Source organism: Myripristis murdjan, chromosome 8, assembly GCF_902150065.1.
Source record: "Myripristis murdjan chromosome 8, fMyrMur1.1, whole genome shotgun sequence".
In the NCBI taxonomy this organism is placed as follows: domain Eukaryota; kingdom Metazoa; phylum Chordata; class Actinopteri; order Holocentriformes; family Holocentridae; genus Myripristis; species Myripristis murdjan.
Window position 1 is genome coordinate 17,817,160 of NC_043987.1, and position 13,599 is coordinate 17,830,758.

Below are 13,599 nucleotides of genomic sequence, written 5' to 3' on the forward strand. Positions count from 1 at the left end.
GCGCGTTCAATGTCTTATGAATGACAGTCCCTGTTACGAGCTGTGTGACATTGTGCTGCAGCCGGACACCTAAAAGGACCCAAAAGCGGCTGGGTTTATTTGCCTGGAAAGAAAGGACACGTTGGGACAAGCTGCTGGGCAGGACGGGACGGGACGGTGGCTGGTTGAGATGCGCCCCAGCTGCTGGTTTTACGCGCAGAGGAGCCCGAAGCACAATTATGTTTCCTGACAGGTTACTAAACACCGCGTCCAGTCTCATGTCAGCTCCGGGGACTTGCTTTGGAATGAAAATATCGCCTTGAGGCCTAATTTACTCTGATCAACGGAGGAGGAGATTAACCTAACCACTTTGTGGATTAATGCTTTGACTTTAAGTGCCTTTTCAGTTGGGCCGCCTGAACCTGTAAGAGCTCCATCTGACTTTAACTGCAAACTGAAGCTTCAAAGTGCTACACTGAGAGTTAATAGAGGATTTGTCCTGCGCATGATGTACACAATTACAAGAGGTCCCAGCAAATTGGTCACCCAGCGACGAACAGGTGAGGCGTAAAAACGAACTTGTACCGGTGTCACACAGTCAGAAACATGCGGACAGACCTCTGCCAGACTTCTGTTCACTGATGTTTACAATTTACCCTTTTCTAGTAATTTTTCTTTATCTTTCTTTCTTTCTTTCTTTCTTTCTTTCTTTCCCTTCATATTTTCCAGGGCCCACTCAGCAGATTGACAACAAAATAAACGACTTCAAGCACAAGCAAACCTCCTGGTGTCTGCCCGAGTAAGTATTCAACTTTTGGAGTAGGACTCTAAAATCCAATTTTCCAGTTTTCATCATGGAGCCATAATCAAATCATGTTTCAGTTGTACCCCAAAATGACTGTTAAGTGATCATATTATAGGGTACCTATCTGTCCATCTATTTGTTTTTGTCCCCTATAACATCACTATGACATTCTTCGAGGGACTAGTAGCTTTGTACAGCATCCTAGGGTCAGCCTTACTTTCCAGGTACTGATTATGTTAATATTTGCATACAGTGCACTAGTGTGTAACAGTGTCACAGTGCAGAGTTAATCAGTACAGGTCAATATGATTTGTTGCACACCTCCTTACTCTGGGCTTCCCAAGGCCCATTCACCCTGCTTGGCTGTTTTAATGCCATTGAACCCAGACGTTGTGTGACCTTGTGAAGAGGCCAGGTGGCCCACAGTCCTTCCTTCAGCTGTTGCAATCTCCCACCACATCCAACCAGCCATTTTTGACTAAAGTCCTACACTTTAAAGAAACGTCCTGTTGTGACATAACATCAAATACGTTTCTTATTTAGTGCCAAACTTTCAATGTAAGACCCCTTGCTGTTATTAATAGATAATCAAATCTTCTTTTTTTTCGAGAAATAGTTAATAGCTGACTTTCTTCTCGTACCCATCAGCCTCCCTGCACCCAAGATTGTTTTCAACCGTCTGAACGGGAAGAAGTACCAGCACCCGGCTCCGGCTCTCCAGGTGGACAGCCAGCAGGAGGAGAGCTTCACCGCTGCACACGAGGAAAACGTCAACTTTGTCTATGAGGGTACGCAAATGAATGAATGATCAGACTGGAAATACAAGTAACTGCAACCTGAGATGCCATTATCCAGATCATTTGAACTATCTCGTTACGCAACTGCCTCTTTGAGTGTGTCATTGACCAGTTGTTTCATGAATGACATTGTTTGGCCATATTGCTATCTCGGTTCAGAAACAAACAATAGTAGCCCTCCTTGCACCCTCCCCCCAGGCTTGCCGTGGCCCAGTGGCCGTGCTCTCCCCTCCCAGGCCTCGCCTACACAGCTGCTCTGACACTGATAGCCATGATAGGCACCTAGCAGAGCTGCTTAGAGTGCCTCTGCACTCACGCCCACATGCAGCACTCCTCTATAAACCTCGTGACCCACACTGGCACATGTGCTGAGGAAAACCAGCACCAGCATTTTTGGCCTTGGCTTAATGCAAACCGTCTGCTCAGGGAAAGAGTATATTTGTCTGTGAGAAACTCTCAAAAAGAAAGCCAACAGAGACCGTGACCACAGAGTTAAGGTTTTGTTGTGTCTGCGCTTGAAAATCTACACACTGACCCTTTTTTTTTTTTCGCATGTCTGCAGCTCTTTTTAACATTTGCAGGCTCTCTCAGTCTTCCTCTGGCTCGGGTGTTTGTGTTGTCACCGTCCCATGAGTTGTTGGTGTTGAGGCTCTGCCACAGCCTCTCGTAAGCAACTTCAGTAACCTTGCTGTTGAGTGGGCAAGGACAAAAACTAGGCCCGACCCCTGCCATGCCTGCACTTATTCAGTTGCTTTAATTCTCTCTCCTCTGGCTCTCTCTAAAAGAAGCCTTTCCTGCAAGAGAAGAAAAAGAAAAAAAAAACGTGAAAGCGCTTTATTCCATGGCTCAAACAAACTGCTGTCAATCTAACTTTATCGAAAGTCATGACCTAGTGGCAGTTGCCTAAGATAAGATCAGCCATAGGCCTCACGGGATTAACATATGAACACTCACTCACCTACACACACACCTAGACACACACATGACAAGTGCATAGGCTGCATTATCTGAAATCCAAACTTTTGCCCGAGGTAGCTGGCCTTTGTAACAGTTGCGCCTGTGGACTTTACCTTTTTAACACTGTGGGTGTGACAGGAAGGCCTTTTTCATTTGGACATGAAAGGGCATAGCACTTCTTACCCTGCACATTAATTACTCTCTTTTAATCCAATGTCCTCAGCTTCTCAGATTAGTGGCCGGTTTTACTACGAGCAGATGATTACCTGTGTTTGTTTTGGGCCTTGAGAAACACAAAGTACAGGCTCTGATATCCGTCCAGCGGTCTACATCTCAGAAATGTGAGTGGTGCCTGTTGTATGCAGTGTGTTTATTGACTTGAGTGTTTCTTGTTTGGTTTCTCAGCGTGGCAGGAGGTGGTGCAGCAGGTGGAGCAGGGCTCCAGCCAGGGCCTGGAGGCGGCCCAGGGGCCAGTCCACTACAAAGAGAGCAGCCCCGGCCCACACATGGACGGTGAGTACAAAATCTCTCTCATCCTTCTCCCTCCATCCACCTTCTACTCTGTGAGTGTGTGCGGTTTCTTAACTCTTCTTAGCTGCCTGAATTAGATTCAGCCACACTAAAGAAGAGCATCCCATCTGTCCTTTTTTCATCTAACTGATGTTGGTAAAATTCTGGTGTGTTATGTGCACTACTCCACCCGTTGTCATTCTCAATTCCCCCATGAGCAAAACAGTGTCTGGTCTAAGTGTTGAAATCCTGAAATTAACCCACATATTGCTGAGGACTTAGTCGTTGGGACCCTCTGCTGAATATTATTGGGCTAGAATAAAGGTTTTCTGCAGCCTTATGAAATACAGATAGAAATACAGCTAATTTTGTTTTGTCACATTTCCTAATGGTGAGACACTCACTGTTGTGTATGAATTACTCCTCCTTACTGTAAAGTACCTCAGGAGTAGCATGTTTGATCCAGTATGATTTTGGCTTGTGGTACGGTGAGCTGTATAAATCTGAGTTATGCAAACAGGTCATATATGTGTTGTAATCAGGACAGTAGGTTTCATCTGTGTATGACAGCCAGCCAGCCAGCCAACCAGGAATTAGTTCAGCTGCTCACCTGATCCTCGAGCCTGAAACTAAGTAACCTGGTAGGGGTTCTGTCTCTTCTTATGGCTTAGTCCTCATCATCCAAAGGAGACACTGTCACTGAGCATCTATAGCTAAACCATGTCAATGTGCTTCTAATAAATAGTCAGAATGGTCTATGAGATATTTTAAACAATATCTATAATACCCCAGTCTTAACTGAGGTATTCAAATAGTAAGAAGCTAGTCGTGTTACTAAAACCTGAACCACCAAATGTGCGGCCAAAATTAAAATCACCCCAACCACCGCCCTTCTGTTTGTTTGGCTGCGATATCAAGCCACTGTAAGATAGTGCCTCCCAAAGAAACTCATTTACAGACTTGACATTAAACCTACTGCCAATATTTACAAGTCAATGATTTGTTCTTGTCTATTCATGTCCAAGAAAAACAATTTCTTTCCTTCTCTTTCATAGACTTTGTGCCCATTGATCTGGATGAATGGTGGGCCCAGCGCTTCCTAGCAAACATAGACAAGCTGTCCTGAGGGGCTGCTGGGCATCAGGGGCCTGATGGAGGTGTGAGGAGGCCGAGCCCGAGACAGAAGGCTCAAGAGGGGAGTGGGAGCCTGGCAGAAACAGACGTGATGTGATGTGGTGGGTCAACCCGCCGTGACCTGGTTCAAATGGATGGACAGCGCTGGGACGCTGACACAGTCGCCACGGACAATCACGTAACTTGAACTCTTAACCTTTTAGCCTTTTAACTACCATACATCCATCATCGGCTTAGTTTGTGCCAGACAGCACATCGGAGGAGGATGTCGTGGTTTCTGTCATAAAACGTGCTATCCTGTGAACAGACATGTGATGCTGCTTTGAAATGCAATAAAAAAAATTGTATTTTAAAGAAGCTCTGTGTTCGATGTGTGACATCTTTTTCCCCTTCGGCTTGGAGTTTGATTACAGTACAGCAGCTTTCCACAGGTTGTAACTAGAATGAAGTCGTACATTTATCAGCCATTGATTATGTGCCGCAAAAATCACAGCATGTCATGTGGCTACTTGGTAATGCTGACAACAAACCTGCAACGGTTCCATAAACATTTTAATTACAACACAGTCATATTTAATAGTCTACAACTGAGGTGACATTCACTGATTTAAAAAAAAAAAAAAAAAAGTTTGAATGCAACCCGTTGAGTCATTGATGAAGCAGAAGGCATCCTTATTAGAGCACTGACACCAAAATGACGTTTTCAGCTAGAGGAAGACCATCTACTGCATACATATTTATTACACCTGGTTGTGAAACTGTTTTTACATTGAGCCGGTTTAAATATCTTCCAGCACAAGAAAGAAACATTCCTACATTTGAGTGGCCTACTTCTCGATCAAAAGCAACATAAATATGACATTAAAAGAAGAAGAAAAAAAAACAGTAAGAAAGCAACTCATGGAGACACACCGGTTTGGATGGGTTCATGAAAAACTAAAAAGAACAAGACGTAAAGGGGCCAAACAGCAACTACTCTAAGTGCTGGCGAGGACATCACGTATCTTTATCCAATATTAATTTGATCACCAGTCCCTTTCAACATCGAAGTTCTGATCCATGTACAGAAGAAATACCGAGCATCTTCATCACCGCTCTGCTTGTGGCACCATCCTCCTGCTCATGGAAAACCACGAGACATGCTGGTGCAAACAGCCGTCCGAGGGCTTCCGGCAGTCCAAATCTCCACTACAGTTTTGTGTGCTCTCAGTCAGAGGGTGTTAAGTACGTCGTCTTCTGGCCTTTTTTAACAAGATGGGAAGGACAAGTGATGAACACAGGCCCGCGGCGCTGTCTGTTAATGGAGGGGCTCCTGCAAATAAATGCTTTAGTCTTTGGGCCACAGACATCAAAGCCAGGCCAGTGTGTGCTGTGTGTGTCTGCGTGAAGGTCTCAGTGCTTCTCCAGAGCCTTGGTCAGCAGGTCATTAAGACGGGAGATCATGGGTCTGGGGTCATCGTTCAGGCCTGCTGTGATCATGGCGTTGTCGTAGATCTGCAGATTATAGAGTGAAATGAAAAAAATGTGGAAAATGATACTGTTAGGCCTAAAGTCAATCAGTAACCCAGCTCTAAGTTTATAACATGCAGTTTGAGCAGCTGAAACTGATGGTATGAGCACGCGGTACCTGTTCCAGCAGCAGACCGGCCAGGTCAGAGTTTGTCTCCTTGAGTGCGTGCATCTTCTTGATGAGGTCGTGTCTGAGAGGGGGGGAAGCAGCACAGAGCCGGGTTATTCTGGTTAACTCAAGCAAAACCAAAAACTAAAACTAGGTGTCAAAGAATTTTAGTCGACTGAAATAAAAATAAAAACTAGAAAAAAAAACTGAGAACTATCTGAAACGATAGTGTACTTAGCAAAACTGACTACAATCAATAAAAATATAAAGGAAATGTATTTAGTTTTGTTTTTAGTCGGTTTGGTCAAACTTGTCACCATAAAAAGCGTGAGGAGGCGGTGGTGCTGATGTTTACTGAGACTGGGATGTTTACTGAGTCAACTGCCATCACAGTGTTGTGTTTGAACTGTAATACCTATTCTCAGCTTCTTAAATCTAGACCCTGACAAACACGCCTCATATTATAATAATAATAGTAATAGTAACAAAACTGAAACCAATAATGAAATGGATAGGAACTAAACTAAAACTAAATATTTTTAAACAATAACAACTGAACTGGAATGAGTAAACCCTCTCTGTAAACCAGCTGAAACTAAACTGAAGTAAAAAATGCAAAATGAAAAATACAACACTATAAGAACTCTGGTACAGATCAATGAGTGCAGCACAGACACAAACCCTAAATAACACAAACTAATAACACTGCCTTCTTCTTGGTGTAGCTCCCTCTGGGGTAATCCCCCCCTCGCTCCTCTTACCCAGCGTTGATCTCCAGTGTGGGCTGCAGTATCTGGGCTCTCTCCTCGGTGCTGCGGGCCAGCTGCTGGGTGCGCAGGAAGTGGCGTGCAGCACCCATCTCCAGCACCGTGATCATAGCTGGGTGGGTGTCTAGACGAGGCGTCACCTGGGGGCGGAGGACGAACACGGATTAGACAGGGTGTCAGCAGCAAGTTCAACTGAGACCTTTTCATGCCGCTTTGCATGAAACAGAAGACCAGCTTGACAACTCAAAAAAGATTTTCAAAATGGAGACCTAGAATACCATCTGTATGACTAGAGAAACAGCACCCTGCCCCACATTTTAAGACTTCTACAAATAAATTGATAAATAAAAATTAATAAAAACAAGCTGTATTCAAATTAAATGAAGGCCTTCAGTTGCTGTAATATAACTTCGAACATTTTAAAACTGTTTGAAGAGCTGTGAACGCATGCTGACAAACAGTTGAGATACAGGAAACAGGTTCTTTAATACAGAAAATAATCCATCACGGCCAGGTTTCAACAGGATTATTAGTCTCATATCTTTTATTTACCTTAATGTTGGTGACCCGAGGGCCCAGGACATTCTTCATCCAGGCGATCAGGTCCTCAGCCTGCTCTTCTGTCAGACGCTCAGAGGCTGCAGAGAGAAAGAGGAGGAAATGGGAGTCAAAATTAACAACCGTGATACCTCCAGCTGCCCGGCTACAAAATTCAACGCTGAATGGAGATGATAGAGGAACAAACCCGGCTTGCTGTCCTGGAACTTCTCCTCCTTGTAGTGGTCGACCACGATGTCTGTCTCCACGGAGATCAGCTTCTTCTTGTCGAACTCCCGGAGGTGCAGCAGGGTCAGCTCGTCGAACTGCTCGTAGCAGAACAAGACCTGCACACAGACAGATTCAAGAGGTTGTGCATACAAAACGCCAACAAGCTCACATGAACCTCTATATTTTTTTTTTTTAAATTCACCATCAGTCATGCCCACATCTCACCTCCGTGTCCTTCTGTTTCATGGCCTCGTAGTACGGGGAGTGTTCAGCAAGATGGCGGTTGGGGGCGCACAGGTAGTAGATGTTGCGTGTGCCCGCCTTCATGCGGGAGGCGTACTCCATCAGATTGGTCTGCTGGCCCGCCGGCAGAGCAGAGGACTCAAACTTCAACAGCTTAGCAATGTCCTCCTGTACAAGCACAAAGTGCAAAGAGAAACTCCAGCTGTCAAACAACACTTCATCCTCTTAACGCAACATATTCTCAACACTGAACGTGAAAAGCTACAGGAACATAATGTTTTTATTTCAAAACTGTTCTGGGGAAACTCATTCATTTTGATGAAGAGTAACCTTGATGTCTTGTTCCTGGGTCGTGACGATGCCCTCCCTCATGAACAGGCCGTAGTCCTCAAAGAACTTGCCGTACTTCTCTGGATCCTTCTTGCTCTGGTCCAGCAGGAAGCGGATAACCCTTTGCTGCAAAACATCACGAAGCTTCCTGAAGAAGGAGGGAGAGGAGGAAACAGTAAAAAGAAGCACAAGTCAATATAATTATATATTGGTGTATAGAATAAGAGTGACTGATTAAGTGCTTTATATTCATATATTACTGATAGTAAACCCATGGGTACAAATTACTCTAATTATTATTCCCCTTATATTATCGCTTTATTAGTGCTCTAATTATTACTGCCCTTAAAGTAGAGACAGTAAGTGCAAATCACCATGATGACGAATATCCCTTTTACACTGGCCCAAAAATCCCACTAAATATGCACAACTTAAGCTCAGCGTAAATGGGTTAACGTGGCATTTCAGTTCTGCCTTCTAAACCCAGCAACAGCCCCGGGTAATTATTGACTTTGGCAGAGGTGTAAATGGGTCACCCGAAAAATTTGCAAACCGTGAATACACGCTTACATAAGACATGCTTTACATTTTAGGTAGGCAGTCCTAACCTTGGTGTATCTTTTGAATTGGACTGATACTCATGGTGTAATTGTAAGATCGCTGCAGTGGAACACCGTAGAGAAAGCTGGGGTTGGGTTGTAAGACTGTGACACTAGTCAGCCTCAGGTGAAATATGTAGTCTGGTATTGCCACTGCTAACGATGGCACCTGCTTTTTTATTTCAGAGGGTATTCATGAGTAAAAAAAAATGTGGAACAACCATCTTGCTAAGTGTAAAAAGTGGTATAACAAACAAATCCAGTGCATTTAACAGTCAACGATGAAAAACCTGTACTGTACCTGATGAGGGCGCTCTCCTGCAGCAGCTCTCTGCTCAGATTCAGTGGGATGTCCTCACTGTCCACCACACCTACACACACACACACACACACAACAAAACTTGAGGTTGTAACTAAAAAAAAAAAAAAACATTTTCTGCTTAATCGATAAAATCAAGAATAGACAAGGAGCTGTGATAAGAGCAGTCGGACCTCTGAGGAAGCGCAGCCACTTGGGCAGGATGTCGGTGGCTTTGGTCTGGATCAGGACCTTCCTGCTGTACAGAGCCACGCTGGAGCCCATCTCCCTGCTCACATCAAACATGGTTGGCTTCTGTGGACAAAAGTGTCGGGACAGAATTATTACACCATGCTCACATTAGTATAACTTGACCCTAATCACTTTTAATCACTACTCTGGGGGGAAAAAAAACATTTCTAATGGGACTGACAGTTTGAGAGCAACAAACTGCCTCTAGAATTAATGCTGAGATGTTCTTGAATGAGGCATTTAAGAAATAAAGAAATGCGACCAAATTATTATTATTATTATTTTTAATTTCGAAAGTGAAATAAACATTGCTGTTTTTGACGTTTTTGACATTAACTCATATATGTTATTTCATACTTCATATTCTAAAAAAAGGTTTTCAATAGGCTGCTGAAAATGGCCAAACCCCTCACCATGTCAGGGACGTAGAAGATGCTGCGGATGTTGAGTGGGGCGTCGGCGCGGTAGTGCAGCGTGTAGCGGGGCTTGTCGTAGGCCTGGGCAACATAGCGGTAAAACTCCTCGTGCTGCCAGTCACTGATCTCCTTGGGCTCCATCATCCACAGGGCCTGGAGGGAGACGGAGTGCGAGGGGAAAAAATATTAGGGCTCAACAATTAATCACAATATTATCAAAATCAAAACATGGCCAAGTGCAATATCCAAATCTCAGGAGATGCTGCAATGTTCTGATAAAAGGCAAATGTGTGACAAAATACCAATATAAATGAAATACTGTGGCCACCCAGGGCGATACCCTGATCTACAAATCATATGCTCCAGACATAAGCACAGACATTTGTTTGTTTTTTCTTGCACGCTATGAGGATTAAGACAGGTGGTGTCGTCCTGTTTTGTTTGTTGTAAATTTGTGAGCCTAAAAAACCTTTTGAGACTGTAAACAGTGATGTTGGGGCCTCTAAATAAACTCAAACTTTTTCAGTTAAAAAAAAAAAAAAAAAAATCAAAACCAAAATTAGTACAAAAAAATTTGCATTCCAAAACAAAATCATGAATCATAATCATGATAGCAAAACCTGACAAAATATTTGCAGTGTGATTTTTTAACCACATTGTTCAGACATATAATTACATTATTCTACATTTATTCTTCAGCTGGAATGCACAGTTAACAGCCAGTTATCATATAGGTTACTGTACTTCCATAATAACAAAATACTACTTTCAGCGACATTTCATTTCATTTTAAATGTCAGCTTTAGTCAAAATTCACTAATAACATTAATTTATTAAAAGCAGGACATGCAGAAACCTTGTCCCTCACACTGTGACAAACGGAAAGATAAAATATGTGCAATTATCCCTGTGAGACATTCGGAACTGGGAAACTGAGAGGTTGTAACATCTGGGGGCGGTTCATTCATAGAAATGGACACATATTTGGAAGAATCCTGAGAAGGACAGTCAATATAAACAAGTCAAGCCTGAGGGGAGGCAGCAGCAGAAGCAGAGAGGAAGAGGCTCACCTGCAGAGTGTTGAGTCTCCGTCCGTTCAGGAAGATGGGGAAGCTGACAAAGTTGCTGTACTTGGTTACAACGTCTGAAACGGACGGACAGTTTGAGAGGTGAAATGGAGTAAAAAAAATGCACTAATTTTGAAGCATCAAAATGGTATTTAGCAGCATTGAATCCCTTTGGTTGTCTGAAGCGGTTCAGCCGGATGTACCTTTAACTCTGTCCTCAGCGGCGAACTCCTTGCAGTCGTCTTTGAGGTGCAGCACGATCTTGGTCCCCTGTCTGACACCGCTGGCTTCGGCTATCTCAAAAACTCCAGAGCTGAGAGAGTGAAAGCAACAGAGGATCTTCTTAGGAACACATTTGTTATTATTAATTTCCCCTATTGTGGGCATACATCCTTCATTCTCTTGCAGAACAGAATCATCTCCTATCAATTATTTTCCTCTCACAATGATGAAATAAAACACCTTCTTCCTCCCCACACCCCCTCCTCTCTCACCCGTCTGAGGACCACTTGTATCCGGGTGTACCAGGCTCAGCCGACTGGGAGTAAACATCCACACGGTCGGCAACCATGAAGGCGGAGTAGAATCCCACCCCAAACTGACCAATGATGGTGCTGCTGGCCTCCGCCTGGTTCTGCAGAGCATCCAGGAACGCCTGCAATGTGGAGAAGAGAGGATGGTTATGACAGAAGAGCAAAGGATGACATACGCAGCTTCATTAGAAAAGCTGACCATCCATGCAGAGGAGCCATGACAAATAAATAATACAAAGAGGAAAGGTCGTGACGGTGTAAGGGAGGCAAATTTAACGGATGAAGACCAACAACAACAGCTACCTTGGAACCTGAGCGGGCAATAGTCCCCAGGTTGGACACCAGCTCCTCTTGGTTCATCCCGACCCCGGTATCCTGCAAGTACAGAGAATCCCAGTCAACATGTCTTGTAGTACAACATCCATCCACTAGGTGGCAAACTATCTCAAAAACAGGACAGAAAGTAGGTTAAAAAAGCAGATGTGGCAAAAAAAAATTATATGGTGCTGGGAAACCAACAAAAAAAAATAGGAGTTTCTTGTCATAATCAAGCATCAGTATGTAAAGATGGAACAGTTCTCCTTATACTCTGCTGTCTGACGTTTCACCCTCCACACACCATCCATGTTGACTCTCAGTGACGAGTGTACCTGGATGGTGAAGGTGCCCTTTGCGGCGTCAGTCTGCAGGTGGATCTCCATGGCGGCCCCTTCGCCCTGTCCTGTGATCAGTTTGTGGCGCAGCTTTTCCAGGGCATCGCTGCCGTTTGAGATCAGCTCCCTGATGAAGACCTGCGGGGACGAGGAAGAGCCCGAGAGCACGTCAGAGTGTTTCACCGAGGAGCTGAAACGGCAGACGTCAGCCATTCCGTTAACACGCTCACCTCCTTCTCTGAGTACAAGGACCTGGCAACAATGTCCAGCAGCTTCTTGGTCTCAGCCTGAAACTCGTGTTTGGAGAAGCTACCTAAAGGGATCAGGGAGAACGCAACGTTCAGACAATCTGAAATCTGAAATACAACGACAACATGTCTGCGGCTATGGCACCACCTTGTACATTCTCTGAATCACTGATGATGGTGTGCAAGGGCTCCTCCTCCGGGACCTTCTCGGCCTCCTGGGTGCTGTAGTAGGACTGCTGGCTGAGGCCCAGGCTGGGGTGCTGGGAGCTCCACGCCCGGGACCGGCTGCACCACCTCTGCTGCTCTCTCACCTGGGCACCTGATGGTGAGGAGGAGGACAGTAGCAGGAGGGATATGTGGTGTTGAAATCCTTTGTGTGCTGCTGCCTGAGGGTTTTACTCCCCACGGCACCCTGCTCATTATGTTTATGATGTGCTTATGTTTGTATTATTTTATTTCTGCTGGTTAATTTGAGCTGATGGGGCCTCCTGGCAAGTAGCACCACATATTAGGACTGTCAGGCTATTACATCACTCACCGCCAGAGGTTAGTGTGCTACTTGCCAAAAGTTAACTGAGGAAATGTCTCTCAAAGAAAGTAAATGCTGTCTTAACTCTGCAACCCAAGGTTTACTGTTTTCTATGGATTTGTTTGATCAATGTGCCACTGAAAGTTGATCTTGTAAAATATTCTAAAAGAGCTGCTCAACTGGACGATGTTTTTAAATGTTTGATTGGTGTGTCAGAGCCTTTACTCTTTTAATTTGTTGTGTGTGTGTGTGTGTGTGTGTGTGTGTGTGTGTGTGTACACAAACAGGAGTTGGTGCTTAAAAAACACCTTAATAGTGTCTTTCCCGACGCCACGATCCTCACAAATAACACATTAACAGTCATTTTATCACTTTGTCAAGAAATTAAGCTTCATGTAAAGTGGAAATGTGTCCACTTGAGATTTTGTTTAGTGAAGAGAAGGAAATGACGACAATGTGTGAGCTTCACTGAGCTGGTGTGCAGCAGCCACATAACACACCGTCTCCCGTTATTACCTTGAAGTGGAGATGAGACGGCTAGGATAGAAACTTCAGAAACAAGATACACACACCGAGAGGCTACGGTGTGTGGCGGAGCTCCTGTGGCTGACAGCTCCAGCCGTCAGGTCGCTCCGCAGTCACAGCAGCCAGCCAGGCTAACACGGAGCTAACACGGAGCTAACACGGAGCTAACACTCACCTCCGCTGAAGGAAGCGGCAGCGCTTCTGCCGCTCAGCGCTCGTCCCGGCGGCAGGAGCCGTGCCCCGGCCCGCCGAGAGGAGCCCAGGGCGAACTTGACCAGCTGGAGACACCGAGACATGCTGCTGCGCTGCGAGACGGCGTTTGACCTACCAGTGCGCACACACACACGCCGAGCAAGTGGAGCGACGCAGCCTCAAGCAGGCAGGACCGGCAAGTGCGCATTAAAGTGACGTCAGAACGGCATCCAGCACACTGCCTGAGCAGAATTACGGGGAAAAAAAAAGAAAAAAAAAACACTCACTGGACTGTAAATCATAACAATTTAGTGAGGTGCAATGCAAATGTTGTCAAATAGTTGCAATACAGAAAGAAACGCTTAAATTATTTATGTTA

At 44.7% G+C, this 13,599-nt stretch overlaps 2 protein-coding genes across 2 annotated transcripts; one reads left to right on the forward strand and one right to left on the reverse strand.

Moving 5' to 3' along the window:
* Position 1: 1 nt before the first annotated feature.
* On the forward strand, positions 2-4,539 carry LOC115363901 (MAPK regulated corepressor interacting protein 2-like). The gene is made up of 5 exons (XM_030058242.1): positions 2-539; positions 709-778; positions 1,433-1,572; positions 2,944-3,051; positions 4,104-4,539. Exons 1-5 carry the CDS (start codon positions 485-487, stop codon positions 4,172-4,174), a joined length of 444 nt encoding a protein of 147 aa, XP_029914102.1. The 5' UTR covers positions 2-484; the 3' UTR covers positions 4,175-4,539.
* Positions 4,540-4,716: 177 nt separating this feature from the next.
* On the reverse strand, positions 4,717-13,401 carry trap1 (TNF receptor-associated protein 1). Its single transcript, XM_030058733.1, has 18 exons — positions 13,204-13,401; positions 12,123-12,293; positions 11,957-12,039; positions 11,724-11,864; positions 11,377-11,448; positions 11,035-11,195; positions 10,744-10,853; positions 10,544-10,617; positions 9,471-9,626; positions 9,000-9,120; positions 8,809-8,878; positions 7,909-8,056; positions 7,561-7,746; positions 7,313-7,451; positions 7,120-7,205; positions 6,562-6,707; positions 5,810-5,882; positions 4,717-5,676 (listed from the first exon to the last, which is right to left on the reverse strand). Exons 1-18 carry the CDS (start codon positions 13,322-13,324, stop codon positions 5,575-5,577), a joined length of 2,160 nt encoding a protein of 719 aa, XP_029914593.1. The 5' UTR covers positions 13,325-13,401; the 3' UTR covers positions 4,717-5,574.
* Between the last annotated feature and the right edge of the window lie 198 nt (positions 13,402-13,599).